A 23,535-nucleotide genomic window follows, 5' to 3' on the forward strand; every position below is an offset into this window, starting at 1 on the left:
TTGGAGATTAGATTCGTTGAGGGGACCTGTTTGGTATGGATGCATAGTTTGTAACACTAACAGTAGAACAGAGGATTATACATCACACAAACAAAAAAAAGACTAAGGAATTGAGTGTTTTAGTTTCTTTATGTTTTTTCACTTGAGGAATTAAACTTGGAAATATTGCAGAGTCACACGTCTAGTTTACAGCATTCAACTCATATGCGATAAGAGATTTTCTAGCAGGGAAGTTGATCTTTGTAGATGTCTAAGACTGAAGTGCCTGCAGTTATTGGACACAACCTGAGAGAAAACGAATACGGTTGGGGCGGAATCAGATATTTATCGTGTACACACGGAGTCCAGCTATCATCTCCTGCAAGGCCCATGTGTTTGTGGTCCAGATGCACCTGCACAATGTTCACCATCCAAATGACAAAAGTAATAAGTTAACCGAATGAAGACACAAATCAAACAACCGAGGCCAACTGATCCTCAGGTGGTTGATAATCCATTGCTATTCTCGAATTCAAGAAAAAGATTACTACCTCGATGTTTTGTCCTTTGATAAGATCCTCTTCATGTGTTGCACGATGAAGCTCACTGGTTGTATAGTAACTAGCATTCATCTGCATTGGGGAAGAACTACCATATGTTGAAGCATATATTCCTACACCATCCTTGTTTTGGAATGTCACCCACCTAACATCTGTTCTGCCCCCGGATTCTCCTGGAACTACATAAGGGACATGCATGTCTCCAACATTGTGTTCATATATCGCCACATGGGCTGCTGATTTTCGGTCTGGGTAACACTCAAATGGACCTTTTCCATACCATTTCACACGGTCCAGTGTTTTTTCAATGTGGAATTCTATACCAACACGTGGTAGGGGTGGAAGATCAGAGTTTGGTTCTACAAACCAATTGGTGATGATATCTCCCGAACCATAGATCAGATATGTCACATTGACTTTGAATAAGGCTTCTGACTTTGAAGAGCCAGAAGCTGGAGAACCAAGGTATATGAACTCTATCTCTACGGATTTATCAGTGATGCTCTTTACTGAACAGCTTTCAACAAGAAACTCCACATTATCCATCTGTGCTGCTTGCCACCTCGAAAAATAACTAGAGTCACCTCCACCTTTATCATTGTCTGTCGGTGCTCGCCAAAAGCAAGGCAGAATAGCTTCGTTCATAAGGAGAACTCCTTGTGTCTGTCATGTTTGAAATAATCTTACATAAGCATGCTCATTAAAGCTGAAAAGTGTAAATTTCCACTAAGACACCAACCAAAAAAAGATCTTACAACATTGAATAGATTTCTTGTTTTAGTTTTACGTTTTGTACTTTTCTTCTTTCGATTGCCTAGCTAGATAGATTCCTTTTTCCTACGGTAGTTCTTTCTTTGCTACAACTATGTCCATATCAAACTTTAGACCCTAACAGTATTATTTACTTGAGGAACTTATATGCCTTCAGTATGTAAGACTTTCTTCCCTATAATTTAATGCATTAAGAAATTGTTTAAGAGCGTCCCAATCAAGAAATAAAACAGACAAGAACTTACCTTCCAACCTTCAATGGCTCCTTTTCGGACATTTATCATTAGCTCCCATGATTCTTGCTGGCTGATCTTAATGAAATCTCCAACAGTTTCACAAGTGATAATAGTGTCTGTCTTTTTTATCGCCTAAAGTAGGATGTCACTTACAGTTGTCAGGACTTCATATTTTCTATAGTAATTTGAAAAGAGACCTTTCCAAAAGATATATAACTTCTAAAGTATGTGAGACGTACCTGTGGTATTATTTGTCTCTTTGCTGGTAAAGGAATCTGCGTTGAAGACACAAGATGACCAGCTTCAAGCGAACGAGTAGGATTTAAAAGCTTGGCAGTTATTGTCAGAAACAATTCTCCAGCGTTTGAGTCATTCCAGAAAGAAAACCATGGACCTGACTTCCACTCCATATCAAAACTATTTTGTGGCTTTATCACAGGAATAGAGAGATCCCCAGATCCAAGTTCAAGACCATCCCCATGAATTGTCCAACTAAACTCCAATTCTTCTGTTGTGTGGAAAAAGTAAGTGTTTGCTACCTGCAACGATAATGTTTGAGCTACATAGATAGTCTTAACACCAATGCCAACTGAGGTGATGTATATAAAATTGTACCTTCATCTTGCCATCCGTCAACGAAACCTTTATTGGTTGATAACAATACTTAACCTCTTAAGCAACACAGACATGATAAACAGAAGAAAATCAGGGCCACTCAAAGTATAACATGGTCAAATATTTAGAAAAGGGAAACAATGGTTTAGATTTATGTTCCATATTCTAATTAGTTCGGATTCCATTTCTTTACTAATTTCTTTTACTAGAATGTATAAATAAGGATGAGATTCGATTTGTGCGACTCATCCAGGGTAGAGAGAGACTTGAAGGGTATAAGTTCTCTTTTCAATCGAGAAAAAGCTTTTAACCTTTCTTATCGTCTTTGTCAAGAGAAACCTTCTAACGATTTTGATGATATATCTCTGATTTGTTTTTATAAAATAAAGAAGAGCTTTTGTTTTTTTCGTGATTCTTAACTCATCGAAGCTAGAGAGAGAGCTTGGGTTTCAACAGAGGAAAAAACTTTTAAGCGTAGTTATTGGACATGTTTGTAACGATTTGGTTCTATAGTTGATTTGCTTCTTCTAAGTTAGAAGTTCTATGGATGGAAAAGCTTTTAGTTCTCTTTTGTAATTCTTAACTATATCAAGATGTTACCATGGAGTGCTGGATGAGGAGTTCGGTCAGGCCATATAAGCCCATTGAGACAGAAGTTTAAATCATTAGGCTGGTCACCAAAGTCCCCTCCATATGCCCAACGATTGATGCCATCTGAACCCAGTTTCAATAGTCCCTACGTGACAGAAGAAGCATTATAATTAGATACGGATTAACCAAGAAAAGTGCATTTTGAATTTTATGCATGGATTTGGCTGACATATATATCTACTGCGCTTATTATAAGGATCTTACCAAAGATCTACTTTATCTTTATGTTACAAGAATAAGAAATTTCAGATCATTAGTAACAGAAGAGATTCACAAGTGTAATCACGTTGATATTATGCGAGTATGTTATGGACATACTATTGTGTCAAGAATCAGCTTATATTAGAAATTCAAGTTATGAACCTGGTCAACCCAGTCCCATATGAAACCTCCTTGCAGGCCAAAGGTATTGTCAATTGCCTCCCAGTACTCGTCTATATTTCCGTTGCTGTTACCCATAGCATGTTGATACCTGCGTTTTATTGAGAAGAAAATCTCTGAAGTAGACACAAAGAAAGAAGAAATCTAAACAATGATGCAATAAACTGTTACTGTATGATGCATTGATGCCAATGGAATTCAGGAAAAGTGAAGGCATTCTGAAGAAATTGATCTAACATACTCGCATAATATCAACGGTCGTGATTCATTTTGATCAAGCGCAATTTTGACAATGTCCCAAACCCGCATGTACATTGGGCAGACTATATCAGTAGAACTTGTTCTGGAACCACCACCTTCATAGTGCACCAACCGTGATGGGTCCTTTTCTCTAATCCAACCTGTTCCGCAAGTTCAACAACAATAGCTGTAAGATAAAATGGCAGAGCTGAAAAATGCAAGAATATGCAAGTTAATTCTCCAGGAATGAATGCAACAAGGATCAAAGCTTATTCAAAATGTTCTACATATAAGCTCTTACTTCAGCATTTTGGCCAAATATAATCTATAGATCATTTTATCAAATATATAATCATGTAGCACTGCCTTTGAAATCAGAAGCAACTTGAGGAAAAGAAAATATAGTGACTATACTAATATTTGTCTCCTCCAAACCAAAGTACAGAACTCTAAAAGAGAGCGAGAGAAGGAGAGGATAAATAGGATTTTAAGAGATTACTCTTAGAAAGCAAGATATAATTAGTGTTCATTTCAATAGTACAATTTCATCAGGGCTGCTTACCTGCCATGGCAGAATGATTTGGCCCATAGCCAGCCTCATTTCCCAGTGACCAAGAAATTATGCATGTATGGTTCTTGTCTCTTTCAACCATCCCAACTACTCGATCCAGCATTGCAGCTGCCCAGCTAGGCTCTTTTGCAGGGTGCTTCAGATGCCCAGAGAGATCAAAACCATGTGTCTCTATATTGGCTTCATCGATCATGTACATGCCGAACAAATCACATAATTCATACCAGCGGGGATGCTGAGGATAATGACTGTTCCGCACCGCATTGATATTATATTCTTTCATCATGATTATATCCTGGGAATAGTACAAGGGTAAATCAAAACCTCAATAGAGTACACAAGTTAAATATTGGTATCCTTAGTAAACCATGAAAGGGAGAAAGCAAAGCTGGACACGGACAAAAAAAACTATGTTACCTTGACCATGCAGGACTCTATATTCGTTTTTCCAACACGTGGATGGTGCTCATGCCTGTTTACACCTTTTATTACGACTGGGTGCCCATTAACAAGAAGCTGTTTGAAGGCCTTTGATACTTGTCGAATGCCAACAATGCTTGATTCAGAATCAAGTACTTTCCCAGATGTATCTTTTAGGGTTAAAACGAGGATGTAAACATTTGGCTGCACACAAATATAAATTATATGGGGAAAATGTGAGTTAGTAGCATAAATTATAGCGAACGTACATCCAAGCACAATACTTCACAGACACATATCATTTCAATTTTCCCATTACATCTTTGGAAATATTTTTTCAGTGTTTCATGCTACCAATATAAAAGTACTTGATTAAGATCTCGTACGGAAATCCTACACATTTCCCCGCCCAAATTCAATGAACTCGACGCATTGAATACATAATGTAAGGATCACGTTAGCAAGATTTCAGTCCATCTTATTCTTAACAGCCGCAGCAGATAGTCAATACTAACCTCATACATATAATTTAGGTTTCTCAATATACTATCCGAGACTAATATTTTTTTTTATTTGTAGTAGTAGGCTACTGCATGTCTGAGAAGCAAAGCCAACTTTGTGGTAGCTAAAACAAGTACCAATAACTATGGATAACGAGCTGCTTACTTGTTCAGCTGACCAGAGATTTGGAGAATCCAGTTTTCCCTCAAGCAAATAACCATGGAATCCAAGAATTGGGCTTGGAGAAGGATTAAGCGTCAAATTGGCCACCTTGGGAGAGAGTTCAGAACTAAATCCTTCAGAGTTGTACCAATTTTTAGTACTATATACGGCAGCCTCTATGACGAAGTTAGAAAGAACCAGATCCTTTGAGGACTCCTGCATATTGTCTATCTTCACTTCGACCTGTAAAATTACAAACAATGAAACTTTTAAACATAGCAAGTGCACACAGTACTTAATTAATATCTAAGGAAAAGCAAGTAAAATACACATCAAGCCAAGATATAAGTGAAAACCGGAAAATTATTTGGAGGCACATGAATAAGTGGATTTTGTCAATGAGAACAACTTCTGTAAGATTATACTACCTGAATGTCTGCGTACGAAAAGTCATCTGCCAATTTTGACTTGAAAAAGTAGTCAGCAATGAAAACCTGCATAGATAATTAATTATGCATCAGTGGCTGTATAAAGTGGAGAAAATGAGTGAATTTGACATACAGTCTCGTTAACAAAACTAGAGGAAAAACCTTGGGCTTTGCTAACAATAGCACATCTCGATGAATACCAGACAGCCACCAATGATCTTGGTCTTCAAGGTATGAACCATCACTCCATCTAAATACTTGAACAGCAAGAACATTTTGTTTCCCCGAGTCCCATGGATAGCAATATTCAGATATTTCAAATTCAGCCGGTAACCTGCTGTCTTGACTGGTTTAAGAGAAAAGGGAAAATAGTTTGGTAAAAAGGTAATTACTTCTGAACTATACTGCCAAAAGAAAATAGGTACTAGAACATAAATGAAGTTGAAATAAGACTAGTCTTCGTATCCCATGATTCGACTAGAACCCTATAACTACAGTTGACATTCTAAGTTAGATTTTTCATGATTAGGTAACCAAAGCAAAGTATTTACATAGCATAAAAATGGATTGGCAGTTGAGATATTCATCTTTCAGCATATCTATTCTATCAATTCTTATATAGAGTACATTCATACATTTCCTTGACTAGGCCGTTTAGACTCAAGCTGAACTCAGAAGAAAGACTGTGACCCTATATCCTTGTACATGTCTACAGAAGATGACACAACAAGATCAATAAACTAGAGGTTAGTCCTCTTAGGGCATATATCACACCTGTACCCAACAGGGTTGCCATTTACCCAAGCGAAGAATGCGGAATCTACAGCTTCAAAGTGAAGAAGTATTCTTCTGTCTGCCAAAAAGACACAACTTCTATTCAGAAAATCAACTGACAATGAAAAAGGAAAGATCATACATAAGAATCATCGAGGGGGGGTTGGATTGAAAGATATAAAGTTGGCTACGTGCATATACGAAAACAAATTGATTTAATCCAAATCTCAGGCCATTATTATCTGGATAATGAAATTTACACATGTAAAAACAAGAGCATGAAAAGATATGGAACATACCCTTCCATTCTTTGGGAATCTGGAAGTAGGTTCTGTAGCAACCAGTAGGATTATCCTCAGGAACATGAGGAGGATCATTCGGGAAAGGGTACACCACATTCGTATAGATAGGCCGATCAAATCCATGACACTGCCAATTGGAAGGTACTGTAGAACGAAGGAAGTCATTCAAAATTTGCTAGACACCAGAACATTATCAACAAAAACAACCTCTCACGTTCTGTTATACAAGTGAGACTTCCAAGTTGAAACACAAGTTACAGAACAGTAACCAGTATATTATTGGCGGAACCAACTCTCAGATTACGGAACTATAACACCCTTAACCATCTGAAAATCTAGTTTTAGACATGACTAATATACCCCACTATTACACCTTCAATATTATTCTAAGCAATTCAAGAATACATGACAAGCTGCTATTATAATTGTATAGAAAGGATCAGAAACTGACCGGGCAAAGCGTTCCAATCTGAATCAGGAAATGCAGTATCATAAAATTTATCTGGAACATTTGCAGGTTTAGGAGCCAAGAAAAACTTCCAGTAACCAGATAAAGACTTAACAAAGGGCAACCCGTCGACCCAAAAAGCAGCGCTATCAAGAGCAGCTTGAACAGCATCATCATTCCAAACAGCAGATTTTGATACGGTGAGATCCACGTTATTCCGTTGATACCAGTACCTCAAAGAACCTATAACAATCATACCAAATTTGAATTCCCTTTTTCACTCTCCACTTGAGTTACTACTTAATAACAAGTTAAAACCACACTCATTGATGTGTGATTGCATCTATTACAGAATCTAAGGACCCGAACTTTAGCTATCATGAGCAAAGATGATATAGATAGAGCACGGAATTGATAACAACAGAAGAAAATTTCAATTGAAAAAGGATCACTCTTTTACAACCAATTGTTCCAATTTGGCAAATCTCTCAATTTAGTACTTTGAGAGTATTCAGAAGAAAGGATGAGTTTTTAAGGATTTTGTTGGGTAATTGGACTACCTTCGACGGATTCATGGCAACGCAAGGTGACATGAGGATCTCTCTTACGCCACTTGAAAAGGGTCTGATCCTCCCAAACTCTATACCCATTCTCAGAAGGAAGAATCATTTGGGTCGCCAGCGACACCATGCTTACTTACTTACTTAGTAGATGTGAATTCTCGGAACATAGGAGAATGAATGATTTCTCGGGTAAGGTCGCCAAGGCAGGATCAAGGACAAGGTTGATCCATCTGTTGTGTGATTTGTCGATTGAACAAGGCAAAGACAAAACACTGGGAAAAAAAAAAAAAAAAAAAAAAAAAAAAAAAAAAAAAAAAAAAAAAAAAAAAAAAAAAAAAAAAAAAAAAAGACAAAACACTGGGAATATCCTACTACTTCACTAAACGACAAATCAAAACCTTTCAACACGTGGCGTCGTGTTCGCATGATTACATCTATGATCAAAACCCAATTAAATGAGATGGCTATATTACTACTACTATTGAAGTAAATTATTATTTAAAGTTTTGACACACATATTTATAAAAAAAAAGTATTTTCTATAAATTTTATTGGTTAATACACTAAGCAGTATAGATAATAAAAAAATAACTTCTTTATCAAAATTTGCATTAAAAATATAAAACGACATTTATTCTAAAATAATGATTTTCTATACTAATTTTTAATTTTAACAATGGTTTGAAACACCCAATTACATTTAGTTTGCCATGTTTATTTGAATGAAAATAAATAATGTAATCATATCCATTTATCACTTAACCATAGAAAAACCAGAAAATTATCATTACGACAAAGAAAATCAAAAATAAACATTGTTCATAAATTTGAGAATTTGAGAATTTTCAAAAGTTTCCTACCAAAGTTTTGTCTAAATGTGGCTACTATCTTGGTATAGCTAAAGTCATATGCTTATATAAAAACGAGATCTTATAGTATGTATCTTCTCTACCAAATCTTACATCTAAATCATATGCTTAGCTCCATGTTTTGTTGGATCAAAAATAGTACATATGCTTACCAAATCGTACATTTTAGTATTTTTAAATCATTTTAATGCAAATATTTCTCTAATTTGTATGTTTTCATGTCTTTTACTATGTACTCTTTAAATTACGTCTGATGATGTGTTTGAGTACGCATTTGTGGCGTCTTCAGCCACCGAGCTCTCATACTTTGCGTCAAGGATCAAGCTCGAGAAGAAAGGGATTGAGTCGGTGGTGGAGTTGGACCTCCATAGACTCGCCAAGTATGAGCAGGCTGCCTTGGTGGCTATCAAACCCAAACTCAAAGCAGACATCGAAAAGGACATTGCCTTTGCTGCAGATTGTAAGTAGATCTTTACTACCCTAGAGGCGGAGGTAGAGAAGTAATATTGGTTTCATATGACACCCATAAAATTATAAATTTTGGTTTAGCTTTTATTAAAACTAAAATGTTAATAAATTTTCTATAAGTAAACCACATTAGTTATGTGAATATTTTGTGTTCCTGTAATTTAGGAAACTATCAATCATTATCGATTAATATTTAATCCGACAAGAATTTTACCAAAATTTGCAAATTGAACCAAACTGAATATAGCATATACCATAAATAATAAATAATAAACTCTAAATTGTTTAATATAATATTTTACCAGAAATTTTTATTAAATATCTAACTAAAAATATATAATTAAAGTTAAAATATTGATATATAATAGATTCCTATATGAAATTTTTAAAAAACAAAATTATTCTTTAATATAAGAAAAAATATTTGATATAAAAATATAAAAGGCATATACATATATAGCAAAGTTTAACATTATTTTAATATATATAAATTAAAATTATGCTAGAAATTATTATTATTAAAATATTTACCATTTATTTTGTTAATTTCTTCATAATTAATTTTTTACTATCATTATATGGAAATGAATAGAAACCAAAAAATTGAAAACAATAGTAATATTATTAAATTTCCTATACTATAACCGTATAACAATTACAAGGAAGTTTCTATTTTTATGGAAAAAAATCTTTCAATTTTAATTGTCATAATTAATAACCGATTTTTATGGTAATTTTTCATATTAATTGGTCCTAATAAATGTGCAGATTTAAAAAAAATACAATTATATTTAAAATTAATATTAAATTGTTAGACATACTTCTTCTTCTTATAAATATAGAGATGTGTCAATACTTTAATGATGGAAACATATTCTCTTCTTCTCTCCCTCTCTCTTAGTCTATTATCATACATTATAATATTATACTAATTTAAGTTCTAAAAATCTTGTGATCTTCACTTACCTCTTCCTCATTTTTAATATGATGGGTGTTCATCTGTGTATATCATATTGTAAATTATCATATGGATTTTTAATAACATAATAGGATTTGCATATTTTCAATCAATTTGGATAGCTATTTGTTTAATAGAGCAAACCGATCTATGTGTGTTTACAATAACAAAATATGCAGTTCTATAAAACTAACATGTTATTATGCCATGCGGGTATGTATACAATTTCCTCAATATTACTTATGGTTTCATATACATTAATTATAATCATATATTTCATAATATAAATATTATTCATTTAATATATCATGATATTTTTGAGAATACACAGATTGGTTTGCAAAACTCACAATCATATTATAGAGCGGGTTTGTCCAAAAAAAAAAAAAGAGCATGTTAGTAATAATTTTTTTACCGATGCAATTTTTCACAAATTGATCCATCAAAAAATATATTATATGTTGTACTTTTAACAAATAACATATTTTACAATATTTTAAGTTTATTGCTACTTTTAGTACAAAATTATATTACATATGAATAAATATTTTCCGCGCTATAGCGCGGGTCCATTTCTAGTAGTGTTAGTATTGGTGTAGTTAATAGATAAGTGATACAATTTTTTTTGTGTTTTTTGTTGAGTGATATAATTTATTTCTAATAAAATATTATTTACTATTTAAATGAAGAGAATTTGTTAGAAATATCTTTTTGAGATACCTTTTCAAAAATACCCATTTTCTTGAACATTTTCATTTTTGTCCTCTTTCACATAATTACAATATGTTAAATTATTTTTTAAAATTTTTTTTAGGTTTGGGTTCTCTATTTTACATTTAGGGTATAGTTTTAAAGGGTTAGAATATAGTATTTGAGGTTTAGGGTTTACGCCTTCACCGCTGGTAACTTGTCCGATGCGATACGCAACATAGTTGCCATCCTCTACTTCTTCTAATATTCTCATTGCTGCCTCAGGACGACCACCATAAGGTCCATAACCATCCCAATTCCCATATTAAGCGTCCTTCTCATCTCAGAGTCATCTACACTCCCATACTATATAACAACAAATTTTAATATAAATTATAGGGAATTAATCAAAATTGTTTTATTCATGCTAATCTAGGATTCTTTAATTCGTTACCTTCTGGATAAAATTGAACAAAGGTGGAACTTCCCAAGCATCGGTGTGAATAACAGCACCCAAACCATCCGGTAAGACTCGGGGAATTTTGTCAGTGAAACCTCCACCCGTTATATGAGCTAGCCCCTTCACTCCTCCTTTGCTGATCAGGTCAAGTACCTGTAAATGTGAATAGTTTATAGGATTAATACAAATTGATCCTATACAATTAGAGCCTATACAAATTGATCCTATACAATTAGATCCTATACATTTGTATTATAGGATTAATACAAATGACAATATTTTTTGTAACAAAAAATAAACAAACCTGTTTCACATAAATGAAAGTAGGTGCCATTAGAGCTTCAACAAGAGTAGTTGATCTTTCAACGAAAAACCGCTTTGAGCCACTACCCTGAAAACAATTTTTTTTTTAGAATTAGATTTAAAACTAGATTAGTAAACTCATATTGTACCACCAACGTACCTTCTAACTAAAGAATAACCATTGGAATGAAGGCCGCTAGAAGGAAGACCAATAAGAACATCTCCAGCCACTATGTTTTTTTCGTCTATAACAGAAGCTTTCTTCACTTGGCCTACTGCACACCCAACAAGATCGTATTCACCCTTAGCATAAAAGTCGGGCATCTCTGCAGTCTAAAAAATACGAAAATTAATATCGAAACAAAAATTAGCAATAGTGAAGGCTGGAAATGGGGTCTAACTATACTAGAAAAATACCTCTCCTCCTGTAAGTTCAAAGCCGGCTTGCTTACAGCCATCATTAATCCCTTTGATGACCTAGAAACAAAGCATAATGTTACGTTAATTTGTTCATCATGATCAATATCGATGCACAAGCAATGAAAGATACCTTTTCTGCAAGGTCAACATCGAGACGACTACAGCCAAAGTAGTCAACGAAACCCTTAGGGGTTGCACCACAAGCTAAGTAACAATATCATTCACACTCATAGCGACCTAGAAACCAAAAGTAAAGTGAAACCATGATTGAGTGTCTTTTCGGGGAGTAAGAAAATACAAACACATTTTCTTTTGTTTCTTACAGTAGAAACTAGGTTTCACACAATGAATTTGTTTGAAGGGAGAAACAAATTCAATAAAGTAATCTCTCAAAGAACTCGGATTAAAACTAGTAAGCAAAAAGGGAAAAAGATCTCTTGAGGAAGAAGTTAAGGTTTCTACTAAAGAACAAATAAAAGTAGAAAATTAGAGTTTTTTGTATTAATTGCTGGATACTTTACAATGGAGAAGTCTCTCCCCTTTTATACAGTTTCATTGATCACAGAATATATTAACTTTCCTTATTGTCCAATGAGATATGGAAAGTTCCCATCTCTTCCTCAAGTCGGCCGCCGGGCGAATTAGGAAGTCGGCTTCTTATTGATGGGCTTAGCCTTTTTGTCCGAACATGCCTTCATGTAGATCATCAGTTAAGATCCTTAACCGAATTCCCGGGTAAGTAATCAATTTATCTTTCTAGTTTAGATCGGTATGTCGGAGATGCTAAATCCCGCACTAACACTTACCAAATCGATTCCAACGGTTTCATGAATTCCGGTCTCAACTGCCAATTTAAGTTTAGTCCCTATACCATCCATACCCACTACGATAAAAGTGTCACCTGCTCAAACGAAATTAAAAATAAAATATAAAGCCACACTCATTAGAACGAACACGAATTCTTAAAACATTCAGTTGAATTATGTTTGCAGCTATATATATACATATATATACCAAACGGAATGCGACCACTGAAATCGCCGATCCCAGGAGCCATCTTTGCAATTCTTCTAACGAGCTCTGCCCCAGCATCGATATCCACACCGGAATCTTTGTAAGTGAAACCATTGGTGTCATCATCATCATCAGTCTTATTATCTCTCTTAGACATGGATAAAACACGAGATGCCCTTCTTGTTCTTGTCGTCTGAGGAAAGACGATCGAGAAAGGTATCAAGGACGAACCTATGGAGGAGAAACGGTGTCTATTGGAGAAGAAGTCTGCATTTCGGGATTCCTTGGCCTGATGAATAAAACAATATTACTACTTGAAGCTTGTTATATAAGAACAAGGAACAAGTTTTAGGAGGGCCAGGGCTTTAAAACCCTAGCATCCTATCAATTTTTTTTCATGCTCAATAGATATATATGTATTTCCCACCTGGTTCGATATCTCATATCAATTGTAAATATATATATTTTTTTTTTGCTACCACATAAGAAATATAAAATTATAAATTTTATTAATTAGTGGAAGAAATTTTATTACACCTAGCCCAGCCACCATCATTATGCATTTTTCAAAGAAAAGCTTATAAACCTTTTTTTTTGTTGTTGTTGTTGTAAACAAACTAGAAATTTTTATAAAGCTAAACCACCTTTGGAAACCTTTTCATCATAGAGACCCTTCACAAGTCACAATACATTAATTTAAGAATGTTGAAATATATTAAACAAACACATGCAATAGAAAAACTTACTTAGAGTGAGAGAGAGAGATCAGAATCAAATTTCAAATATAAAAAAAGGACAACTCGATCGGTGATCCTATAGAAATTAAACGTCTAATACACTCACAATAATCTCGGTGCTTCAACTTTTCTCAGACATGGCAGATTCAACCGCCCTCATCACTAGACGAACCAGAGGAGGCTGGAACGCTGCCATTTTCATCATCGGTACGTATGAATTTTCTCAAGGATTTGAATATTTTTCTTGCAAAATTCGATCGATCATTTGAATCCGCATGATTCATAATTAATCTATATGCAGTTGTGGAGATGACAGAGAGATTTGCGTTCTACGGTCTTGCAAGCAACCTATTAACGTTTCTAACAAACGAGCTTGGCCAGTCCACGGCTACCGCGGCCAAGCAGATCAACACATGGATTGGTGTTTCTTGCATGTTCCCCATTCTCGGGGGTTTTCTAGCAGACTCAATCCTAGGCCGCTTCAAAACCGTTCTCTTGTCTTCTTTCATCTATCTTTTTGTCTGATCCTAGACCTTAACACTTTATCATGTTTTCAAGATCTCAAATCGAAATAAGGACTAATAACTATGAGTACACTAATCAAATAATTTATTTCCAGGGAATGGTAATGTTGCCATTGTCTGTCACGGTTGTGGCGCGGCGGATGAGAGAAAAAGCGTTCTTTATGGCATTGTATGTGATGGCGGTTGGAGAAGGAGGACACAAGCCATGCGTTATGACCTTCGCGGCTGACCAGTTCGGAGAATCCAACGCAGAGGAGAAGGCAGCAAAAACATCATTCTTCAATTATTGGTACTTGGCCATCGTCCTTAGTTCTTCCATTGCTGTTCTTGCTCTCATCTTCATTCAGGTATATCTCTTTTTGTCCCTTATTGTCAGTAAATTTTATTTTTGTTGACTTTCTCAATTACATCTCAAATCAAACATTAACTCCCTTTTTTTGTGTGAGGATTATTAGCTTAATTATCGTAAGAGATATATATTCATATGATGGTTTCAATAATTAATCTAATCACGTTAGCGAGCTAAGAAATCTAGCTAGATATGTGTACATAGATAAAGAGAGGTCGATGGTTTCCTATAATCAATGTACTAGTAGAACTTTGATAAATGTATTCTAAATAAAATAAAATAAAAAACAAATTTGGTCTACATATATACGTTAACTTTTTCATATAAATATTTCAAAATTGGTTGGCAACTTGGCATAATAATTACTAACATGGTTGGTACGTACGGGAATTTTAGATAATGATAATAATTTCTAACTTCATTGAATAGGATATGTAAACTCTGCAGAAAACATTTCTTAATCATATCTTCATAATATGAACAGGAACGAGTGAGTTGGTCAATAGGATTCAGCATAATAGCAGGAAGTGTAGGAATAGGTATAACCATATTTCTAATCGGTATTCCAAAATATCGAAAGCAAGCAGTTCCGGTGGGAAGCCCTCTCACGAGAGTAGCTCAGGTCATCGTCGCTGCTCTCAAAAAATGGAGATTGAGCTCCACGAGCCACCACTATGGCCTCTGCTACGATGAGGACGAGTCAGAGTCAACAAATGCTAGTAAGATGGTATATCTTCTTGCCAGAACCAATCAATTCAGGTACTTACGTTACATTACTTTCTATTTATAAACATTTATGTCAACCTTTCTAAATGAAAAATTGATATCTCCGAAGTGGTCCAACATGCTGGTTTTATGGGCACATCATATGCATCTTATTGTTATAATATTGGAACTGACTCGTTGGATGGAGGGACACCTGTTGTACTATCGATTCAATATTTATGTGTTTGTAGATTTCCCGCTGATAAAATCTCTTTTTTTTTCTTGACTTTTTTCGAAATTTTTTATCTTTAAATTTGTGAAGATATCAAGAAACAATAAAATTTAAAATTATATAATTCTAGTGGTAATGTATGACATTGGATTCTATGAATGATTTAATAAAATTAGGGTTCCATACTTTCATATGATTAGTATTAATGATTTGAATGAGTTATATATTATGATTCTTATTACATATTTATATATACACTGGTTTTTGCTTTTTACGATATATCACGCACACATATTTTATAGATTCAAATATAATTTTTGATACAAATCAGTAAGCTGCAAAGGTATTAATTAATTGGTTAATTTACTTAAAAACTTGGAAATTATTCGGAGCATTTCCTATATTCTTCTCTTTGAACGTGCATGGGTCACGTGAAGATGCTTATTAATTAGCAGCTAGCTGTACATAAAAAAAAAATGAAATCAAATAGTACAATTAAATAAGCTTTTATCATTGAAAAAGTTACTATTATCATTGGGCTATTACTCAATGAAATCGTACAACGCCACGTTCTTAAGTTAGCTGGATAATGAGTTAATGACAGTACTTGTTCTTGATTTAGAATTTGAATATACTGATTCAGAACGCAAGTTAGAAAAAACAAATTAAGTAGAGAAAATAGTTTTTTTTTTAAGACCAAATGCTCGAAATATCTCGTATCGAAAAAATGAGGAGGAACTTGAGGAATATATAAGCAAAATGCATTAATTTATTTATTATCAATGGGTTTTGAATTGAAGACTCATTAAACTTAAACGAATAAAGATTAATATCAATAGACCATATGAGAACGAAAGAAATATGACTTTGGCGTTACTTTTAAATTTGCAAGTGTTAATTCGTTTTGAAAGGGTGATAAACAGAGGTGAAGGAAGATAGAAATCATTGCATCTAATAGACATTTATTTGTTGTAAATTGTTTAATGATATCTACCACTAATTATAGGATACTAATTATATCATTTTTTAACAATGCAGATTTCTTGATAAAGCTACAATAATTGATGAGATTGATCATAATACTTCAACCAAAAAAAGAAACCCATGGAGGTTATGTTCCGTGAACCAAGTGGAAGAAGTAAAGCTAATATTGAGGCTCATACCAATTTGGATAAGCTTGATAATGTTCTGTGCCACACTTGCTCAGCTCAACACATTCTTCTTAAAGCAAGGAAGCATGATGAACAGAACCATTGGAGATCACTTCACCATTCCTCCTGCTGCTTTCCAAAGCATTGTTGGTGTCACCATCCTTATCCTCATTCCTCTTTACGATCGAGTTTTTGTCCCCATGGTCCGTAAGATCACCAATCACCATTCTGGAATCACATCTCTCCAGAGAATCGGCGTTGGCTTATTTGTCGCTACTTTTAACATGGTACATTAAGTAAATTGTGAATTATCCTGATAGAATTCTATATATAGAGTTGTTACTATCATGGTGTCATTCTTTGGTTTTGAACTGTGACAGCAGATGGAGCAAACTAGGCAGACTAAAGCGTATTTCGTTCACAACTATGACATGAAATTAGACTAATCTTATATCTAAGTAATCACATGAGTATGACCTAAATTTTTATGGACTTGTGTTTTTATAACAGATGATATGCGGGCTTGTGGAGGCAAAGAGACTTAGAGTTGCAAGAGATCATGGATTAATTGACTCTCCAAAAGAAGTTGTTCCAATGAGTAGCTTGTGGTTACTTCCCCAATACATACTAGTTGGTATTGGCGACGTGTTCACTATCGTTGGTATGCAAGAGCTTTTCTATGATCAAATGCCTGAAACTATGAGAAGTATTGGTGCAGCGATATTTATTAGTGTTGTTGGAGTTGGAAGTTTTGTTAGTACCGGGATAATATCAACCGTTCAAACAATAAGCAAAAGCCACGGTGAAGAATGGCTCGTCAACAACCTTAACAAAGCACATCTTGATTACTTTTATTGGGTAATCGCATCGTTAAATGCTGTGAGCCTCTGTTTCTATCTGTTCATAGCTAACCGTTTTGTCTACAAGAAACTGCAAGACAAAGCTGATGATGTTGAAGGCGAAAGAGAAGTTTGATCAAAGATGTTTTGAAACGATTTTGAAGCATCTTTATATTCCAAAATCGGCGGCCTCGTGTTTATCCTAATCTATATCAAACTTAAAAAAGGTGTAACATTTACTTGTTGTGATTACAAAATAAACTTTACTTTCTTAAGCTAATTGGTGATCTTTTAAACCTGCAAGCTGCGAAGCTGCGAATTCCATTTTGCCATCGGATCGAACAAAGTTAAGATGAGATAGGTAATTGCTTTCTGCCAAGTCATGTAGCGTTCGGCGGCTCCGTGTTGTCTCCTGCTCCGCTTTTACGTAATCTCCACTCAATAATCTATCATTCTTTTCTGCATCCTGCATAAAACAATGCACATATGGGACATTTGACATGTAGACAATGCTCAGACTTTCAGCAAATGCGCTTTTATCTGATACTAAATAATTATGGAGCAATAAGGAAAAACAGTAACCGTACCTCTAGGAATCTCATCATTTGTTCTTCAATCGTGCCACGCATGGTTAAGGTTTCTACATAAATAGGGCGCTTTGCACCCATCCGATGAGCACGACTGATGACTTGCTCTTCCATGCTGCTCATTTGTGAACATTGTAGGAGTCAGCAACACCATGGAATGGAAAAATATTTGACCAGATACGGAAAATATAAAAGGCGTTGCCACGAAGAATCAAACTGTTAACCACTCAGTTTAGCTTTTAGATTTATCCATACAAGATAAGTATATAGAACGGCCAAATGATTCACTCCAGTAAATTCCAAAAATTTAGAACAATAGGTTTCAGGAAGGGATTATGAAGTGAAAAATAGAAGAACATTAGGTTTTATATTCGTTACTAATATCTGAATGCAAAATTGCTCAAACTCGTACCTTTTATCCCATATTGGTTCCATCAGGAATACATGTGTTACAAAGCTCAAATCAAGACCAAGGGCAGCACTTCCATCCATCAAAAGTGCCATGCAGTCAGCATCGTTCTGGAACATTGCCAGAGATTTCATCTGAAAAGTTGAAATCGAAAGTTGTTTGACTTTTGCAAGATGATGTGAGAAAGAAATAAAAATCAACAGCCAAGTACCTTATTACACGAAGGCATTGGACTGTACATTTTACCAAACTTGATGCCAGCAGTTGTCAACTGCAAAAGCATGATATAAAATTGATCAAACGTTAAAACACAAAGGGCAATTAAAGAATCACGGTACAAATACAAGGTGAATACCTGTTGTTCAATCACGTGAATATGCTCAAGAAATTGAGAGAAAATCAACACTTTATCAACAAATACCATCTGAGATCCACAATCCTGTCCATGGAATTCTTTCCGCGAAAAGGCTTCCGAGGTACCAGGGGGATTGTATTCCAGGTTGTTGTCACTGTCAGTTTTGTTGAAAGACGAAATGCTTTTTCTATTACTCTCCTGTAACTTCCTCAGCCTGTCTACGAGATAACTGACTTTACTGCTGGACGTAGATTGCCAGTCAGGGTTCCAGGTATCCTGAAATATAAAGTAATGCATTTGACTATACCATTCCCGGAACCAAATTGTTCTTATAAGATGGTTTATACGCATATCTACCTGATTATATGAAGGCTGTAACTCAATAAGATCCTTTGGCACAGGCCACTTCGGATTTGGATTCTCTGGTCGAGCCAACGTTTCAGGAGTTTGCATCTCATATAAGTGTCCACAACCAGGAATAGTACACCTTTCGCTATCAAGAGCAACACAATCAAGGCACAGTAGGTGTCTACATGGAGTTATTACAGGAAGTCGGCACCATTCCCCACATCTATTTGTAAGGTTGAGAAACAAAAGCATAAGTTAGATACCTGAGTCAAATACCCTAAACTAATGCAAACATTGGATTTAAGACATACCTTTTACAGTTACAGCCACTAATAAGGCTATTTTCAATAATAGAAAACTCCTCTGTCGAAAGTTCCAGACCACTGTTAAGTAAAGCATCCATTGTCTCTTTAATATCATGACCAGCGTCAGTCATTTTAATATGCCCAGCCACACAGCAAGATAGTCTAACATTTCTGATGGTATTGCTTCGAAATTTCCACTGTTTAGAGTTAAGCAGACTTTCTACATGAGATGGATCATTCCAATCAGCTAATAAGATATTACGCCTAACTGTTTCCACTAGTTCATTGTAGCTTCTTGCATGCCCTGGAACGAAATTAAGATATGTCAACTTCTTGATGCATGGAGGAATCATCTGCAGATCTTTCTTTCTGGAACTTATCATGCATCTCTGAAGCAGCTGTAGTAAACGCAAACGACCCTCCTCTATTTCTGCTTCAAATGGTCTAAGGATGCCAGCTTCCCAAAACTTTAAATTTTCTCCATATACTTCCTCATGAAGAAACTTTAAAAGAGGTTGGAGATGTGAAAGCTGGCTATTTGGCGTGTTGGGGGTTGGTGTTCCTGTCAATAGCCAACGATTACAAGCTATCAGAGAAACAGCCATCTGAAATTTATTTGTCAAACTGACACTAGAACCAAGAGTGTGTCCTTCATCTAGTATGACCCTAAGCCAATGCACTTGGATCATTGGGCTTTTCTTCCGGGGATTCCATTCTGCACTTAAGCGTCTAAAAGTTGTGATTACAACATCATAATCCCAAGCCAAGCTGTGTGGAGAAATTTGTATGTGGTCCGTCCAAAGGAGAATACGAAGCTGATCAGGGCTAACATGTTTCTCGATCTGTGTTATCCAATGATTAACTAAATTTGAGGGGACGACAATTAGAGTTGCTTTTGACAGATACAGTCTAACTGTATCCAGCGGCTGACAGAGAGCAACTTTGAGGGCAGGTACATCAAATACTAGGTTCTCAAGAAACTTGGGGTAAAACCATTTAATAACACCCTTGTCAACTCTACTCTTAAGACCAAATGCTCGAAATATTCTCTGGAACCCAAGGGCATCTTTATTCAAACCCAACACTGGACCAGATAAGCCAACTGTTTCCATCTGTGAAAGCTTCTCAAGAGGGAGTTTAGCAAGCCAAAGTAAGGCTTTCTTTACGGTTGAGTTTACTGCAGACTTGTGTTCCCGAAGGACACTGGTGAAGAAAGAAATATTATCCTTTTCTTCACCAGAGGCTCCCTTAGTAACAAAACCTTGCAAGTATTTTATGGGTTGAGATCTATCCCATAATTCTTCAGGATTATTACAACTCTGATATGCAGGGTCACCATTGTTGCTACAAAACCATGCAGAACCAGTAACAGATACACCTTCATCTATTATTCTCCGCCACTTTGAGCAAGAATCACACTGTATCCAAATATCGCTTTCCACATCCGAATCCGTAGGACCCTTTCTCTTGCAACCAGTTATCATACCACATTTCTTCCAACTACCGATTCTTTTAGTTTCCATCACTTCGGAGAGCTCAGATGCGCCATTGTATGCATGCAAGAGATTTTTTCTGACATCACCCAAGCTCTTTCTACATTGAGCTTTCAAATCCAGGGAAGCAGGGATGTGAGTTTCAAATTCGTTTTCAAAGTTTGGGTTCTTCGACTCAAATGTTTGATCCATCAGCCTAGCTTGCGTAAGTGGCAACGATTTCGACTCCAGCTGCGGACGTAAGGCTTCAAAAGAAAACTGGTTTCGACAACTGCTTGGACTTAATAACCTCTTAACTGTTAACATACCGTTAGAAGTGAACTGGTCACTCGTGAACTCATAATAGGCACAATTCTTGTCACCTTTATGTGTACACCAAACGATAGGAAGTCCCTCAGGCGGATCAGCCATTGTTCCCTGCGTCTTTAGAATAAGGGATAATGTTGTGATAGTCTTCCCGAGACCTGGTTCATCGCAGAACATTCCCCCACGGAAATCCTTGACCATGGGAGCTGCCTCAGTGATTATATCACCAGTCACAGAATTTACATAGAAACTAAAACCATCCTCAGTATCAAAGTTCAAGTAAAGAGGATGTGAGAAAACTTCAGCTTTCCTCTCACGTTCCAGCATCCAACTAACCGCTGCCTGCTGATGAGGAAAGAGTTTTAAATTCATACATGGCACAATTAGAGAGGTCAATGATCTGAGGAGACGGCAGACTGCTGCAATGCTAACGAGTTCCTTCACATCAAGTTTCATCAGTATGCTTATCAGAACGTCATCTGAGAGATCCCATATACCAGATGCACAAGAGTCAGTGGACGGTAATACTCTAGAAGAATCAGACAAATCATTATATCGTGGACTGGGCAAGCTCTTAAAGATTTCATGTAGTCTAAATAATCTTCTTTTTGGAGAATCTGGGGCATAACAGAGTAATTTGCAATCAAACACATGGCAGTCAGATAGATCCCAGATGGCCTTAATTCTTCCATTGGCCTCTTCCCAAATACTTTCCCCATTAAGGATTGAGACTCTCAGTCCCCAGTCACAGCTGCAAAGAACTGGAACTCATTAAAAATGCGAGAGAAGTATCTATTCACACCCATCCACAAAAGAATTTTGCATTCATGATAGTGATAGCAATAGATGCATTACAATTTGGCATGTCAACATAAAGATCATTGTAGTAATACAGAAGAAAAAACTGATACACCCCTAAGGATACTCCTACGGAGATACTTAATAAGATATGCCAGATATCCAATATAAAATATGTAGGCACAAAAAAGAGTCAAAGTTAATGAAATGCAACTTTGCCCGGACATAACAAGAGGAGACGTAACTACATATATCACCGCAGATATTTTCGTAAGTTGATCTACTTAACTTCCGTTACTAGGAACAAGAAACAGCATTGCTTATACAAAAAGTAAACCTATTTTGACATAGCTCAACAGTAGATTCCCAAAGTAAATACAACACACCTCAGAATTCTATAAACATTAAACCATGAAACTGAATATATCCACATTTAGAAATTCTCCTAGCTACAGAAGGATTTTCTGAGTCAAAACCAATTACCTCAAGTGCTTAAACACAGCAGCAGCAGTAGTTTGGGATTTAGGAAATTGCCATCCGGACCACAATGCAATAGGCAGGTAAACATCCACTAACACAACAGCTCTCTCTTCTCCATTCTCACCCTTATCAACCTTCACGACTCGAGAAAAGATCTTCAAACATTTATAAGCAACCAAAGCGTGAAGTTGCTGCACTACACTTAAGCTTCCATTCACCAAACCTATACTCCTTCCCCTCTTCCTTCCCCCTCCGGTCTTCTCTTTACTCCCGGATGGTACCCGTCTCTTCGATTTCAGAGACTTCCGTGTACCACTACTACTATTACTACTACTCCCTCGCTCAACGCACTTGCGCCGTTTCTGTGGAGTCTCCAATCCAATTGTTCCACAATCCTCAGCATCATCATGATCTCCTTGAGACGAAATTAGGGATTTGAGATTAGAGGTGGGATTGATTAGGGATAAGATGATGCCATTGTCGGATTTGAATCCGGTGACGGAACCGTCATTGAAGATGGAACAAGATGAGCCCAATTGAAGAAGACCAGGCGAATCGACGGAAAGAACGGTACAGAGGAAACCACAGAGTTTGTGATCATTGAGTTCAACGGAAACCGCCATCGTCAGAATCCAAAATCGAATGCAGAAATCGTTAGGGCTTTATTGATTTCTTGGAAAAAATCTCATCTTTTTTTGTGAATTTTTTTTTTTTTTTTTTTTTCTGGTTTCGTCCTCTCAGCCAAAACACGATATCAAAATAAGAAAAAGAAAAAAAAAACTAAATTAGGGCTTATGATTTTTTATTAATCTCTTATACCTTTCACGTGTGGCTCTTTAACCAGTAATATATCTACACGTGTATTTCTTTAATCCTACGTGTAAATTACAACAAACACGTTCGTAATGATTTGATTGCTTTACGCAGGGTTCAGCAAACACGAACACCATTGTGGGAGAAGTTGACCAATGTCTCTTAATTTACTTTTACTAAGAGAAGAGATAAGCACGTAGAGAGAGTTTGGAATCCATTGAGTGATTTGAGTTTTATAGATTTTAAACATTTTTGGACAGCTTCAGCCAAATCCAAAGGATCCAGATATTGTGAGACCAACACAATTTGGTGATCCAAAA

The 23,535-nt window shown here is 35.8% G+C and overlaps 4 protein-coding genes across 4 annotated transcripts; 1 reads left to right on the forward strand and 3 right to left on the reverse strand.

Annotated features, from left to right (window-relative positions):
* Positions 1–110: 110 nt before the first annotated feature.
* Positions 111–8,044, reverse strand: LOC104791714 (glycoside hydrolase family 2 protein). Its single transcript, XM_010517668.3, has 18 exons — positions 7,954–8,044; positions 7,600–7,874; positions 7,043–7,282; positions 6,589–6,735; positions 6,290–6,368; positions 5,678–5,861; positions 5,516–5,581; positions 5,091–5,330; positions 4,422–4,628; positions 3,996–4,299; positions 3,435–3,594; positions 3,176–3,284; positions 2,762–2,897; positions 2,162–2,217; positions 1,786–2,085; positions 1,556–1,678; positions 531–1,202; positions 111–392 (listed from the first exon to the last, which is right to left on the reverse strand). The coding sequence occupies exons 2-18, from the start codon at positions 7,727–7,729 to the stop codon at positions 222–224; spliced, it is 3,324 nt and encodes a 1,107-aa protein (XP_010515970.2). The 5' UTR covers positions 7,730–7,874; positions 7,954–8,044; the 3' UTR covers positions 111–221.
* A 2,813-nt stretch (positions 8,045–10,857) lies between these two features.
* Positions 10,858–12,941, reverse strand: LOC104699124 (phosphoribosylformylglycinamidine cyclo-ligase, chloroplastic-like). The gene is made up of 8 exons (XM_087456199.1): positions 12,785–12,941; positions 12,577–12,671; positions 11,901–11,954; positions 11,768–11,827; positions 11,519–11,683; positions 11,352–11,438; positions 11,042–11,200; positions 10,858–10,953 (listed from the first exon to the last, which is right to left on the reverse strand). The coding sequence occupies exons 1-8, from the start codon at positions 12,939–12,941 to the stop codon at positions 10,858–10,860; spliced, it is 873 nt and encodes a 290-aa protein (XP_087312325.1).
* Positions 12,942–13,551: 610 nt separating this feature from the next.
* LOC104791716 (Major facilitator superfamily protein) lies at positions 13,552–17,640 on the forward strand. The gene is made up of 6 exons (XM_010517670.2): positions 13,552–13,728; positions 13,823–14,040; positions 14,141–14,392; positions 14,879–15,153; positions 16,370–16,769; positions 16,993–17,640. The coding sequence occupies exons 1-6, from the start codon at positions 13,659–13,661 to the stop codon at positions 17,455–17,457; spliced, it is 1,680 nt and encodes a 559-aa protein (XP_010515972.2). The 5' UTR covers positions 13,552–13,658; the 3' UTR covers positions 17,458–17,640.
* On the reverse strand, positions 17,467–23,189 carry LOC104791715 (F-box protein At3g54460). The gene is made up of 8 exons (XM_010517669.2): positions 22,406–23,189; positions 19,332–21,875; positions 19,030–19,243; positions 18,673–18,948; positions 18,529–18,588; positions 18,321–18,451; positions 17,909–18,023; positions 17,467–17,787 (listed from the first exon to the last, which is right to left on the reverse strand). Exons 1-8 carry the CDS (start codon positions 23,023–23,025, stop codon positions 17,593–17,595), a joined length of 4,155 nt encoding a protein of 1,384 aa, XP_010515971.2. The 5' UTR covers positions 23,026–23,189; the 3' UTR covers positions 17,467–17,592.
* Positions 23,190–23,535: the final 346 nt, after the last annotated feature.

This window comes from Camelina sativa, chromosome 6 (assembly GCF_030686135.1).
Source record: "Camelina sativa cultivar CO46 ecotype springtype chromosome 6, ASM3068613v1".
Classification (NCBI taxonomy): domain Eukaryota; kingdom Viridiplantae; phylum Streptophyta; class Magnoliopsida; order Brassicales; family Brassicaceae; genus Camelina; species Camelina sativa.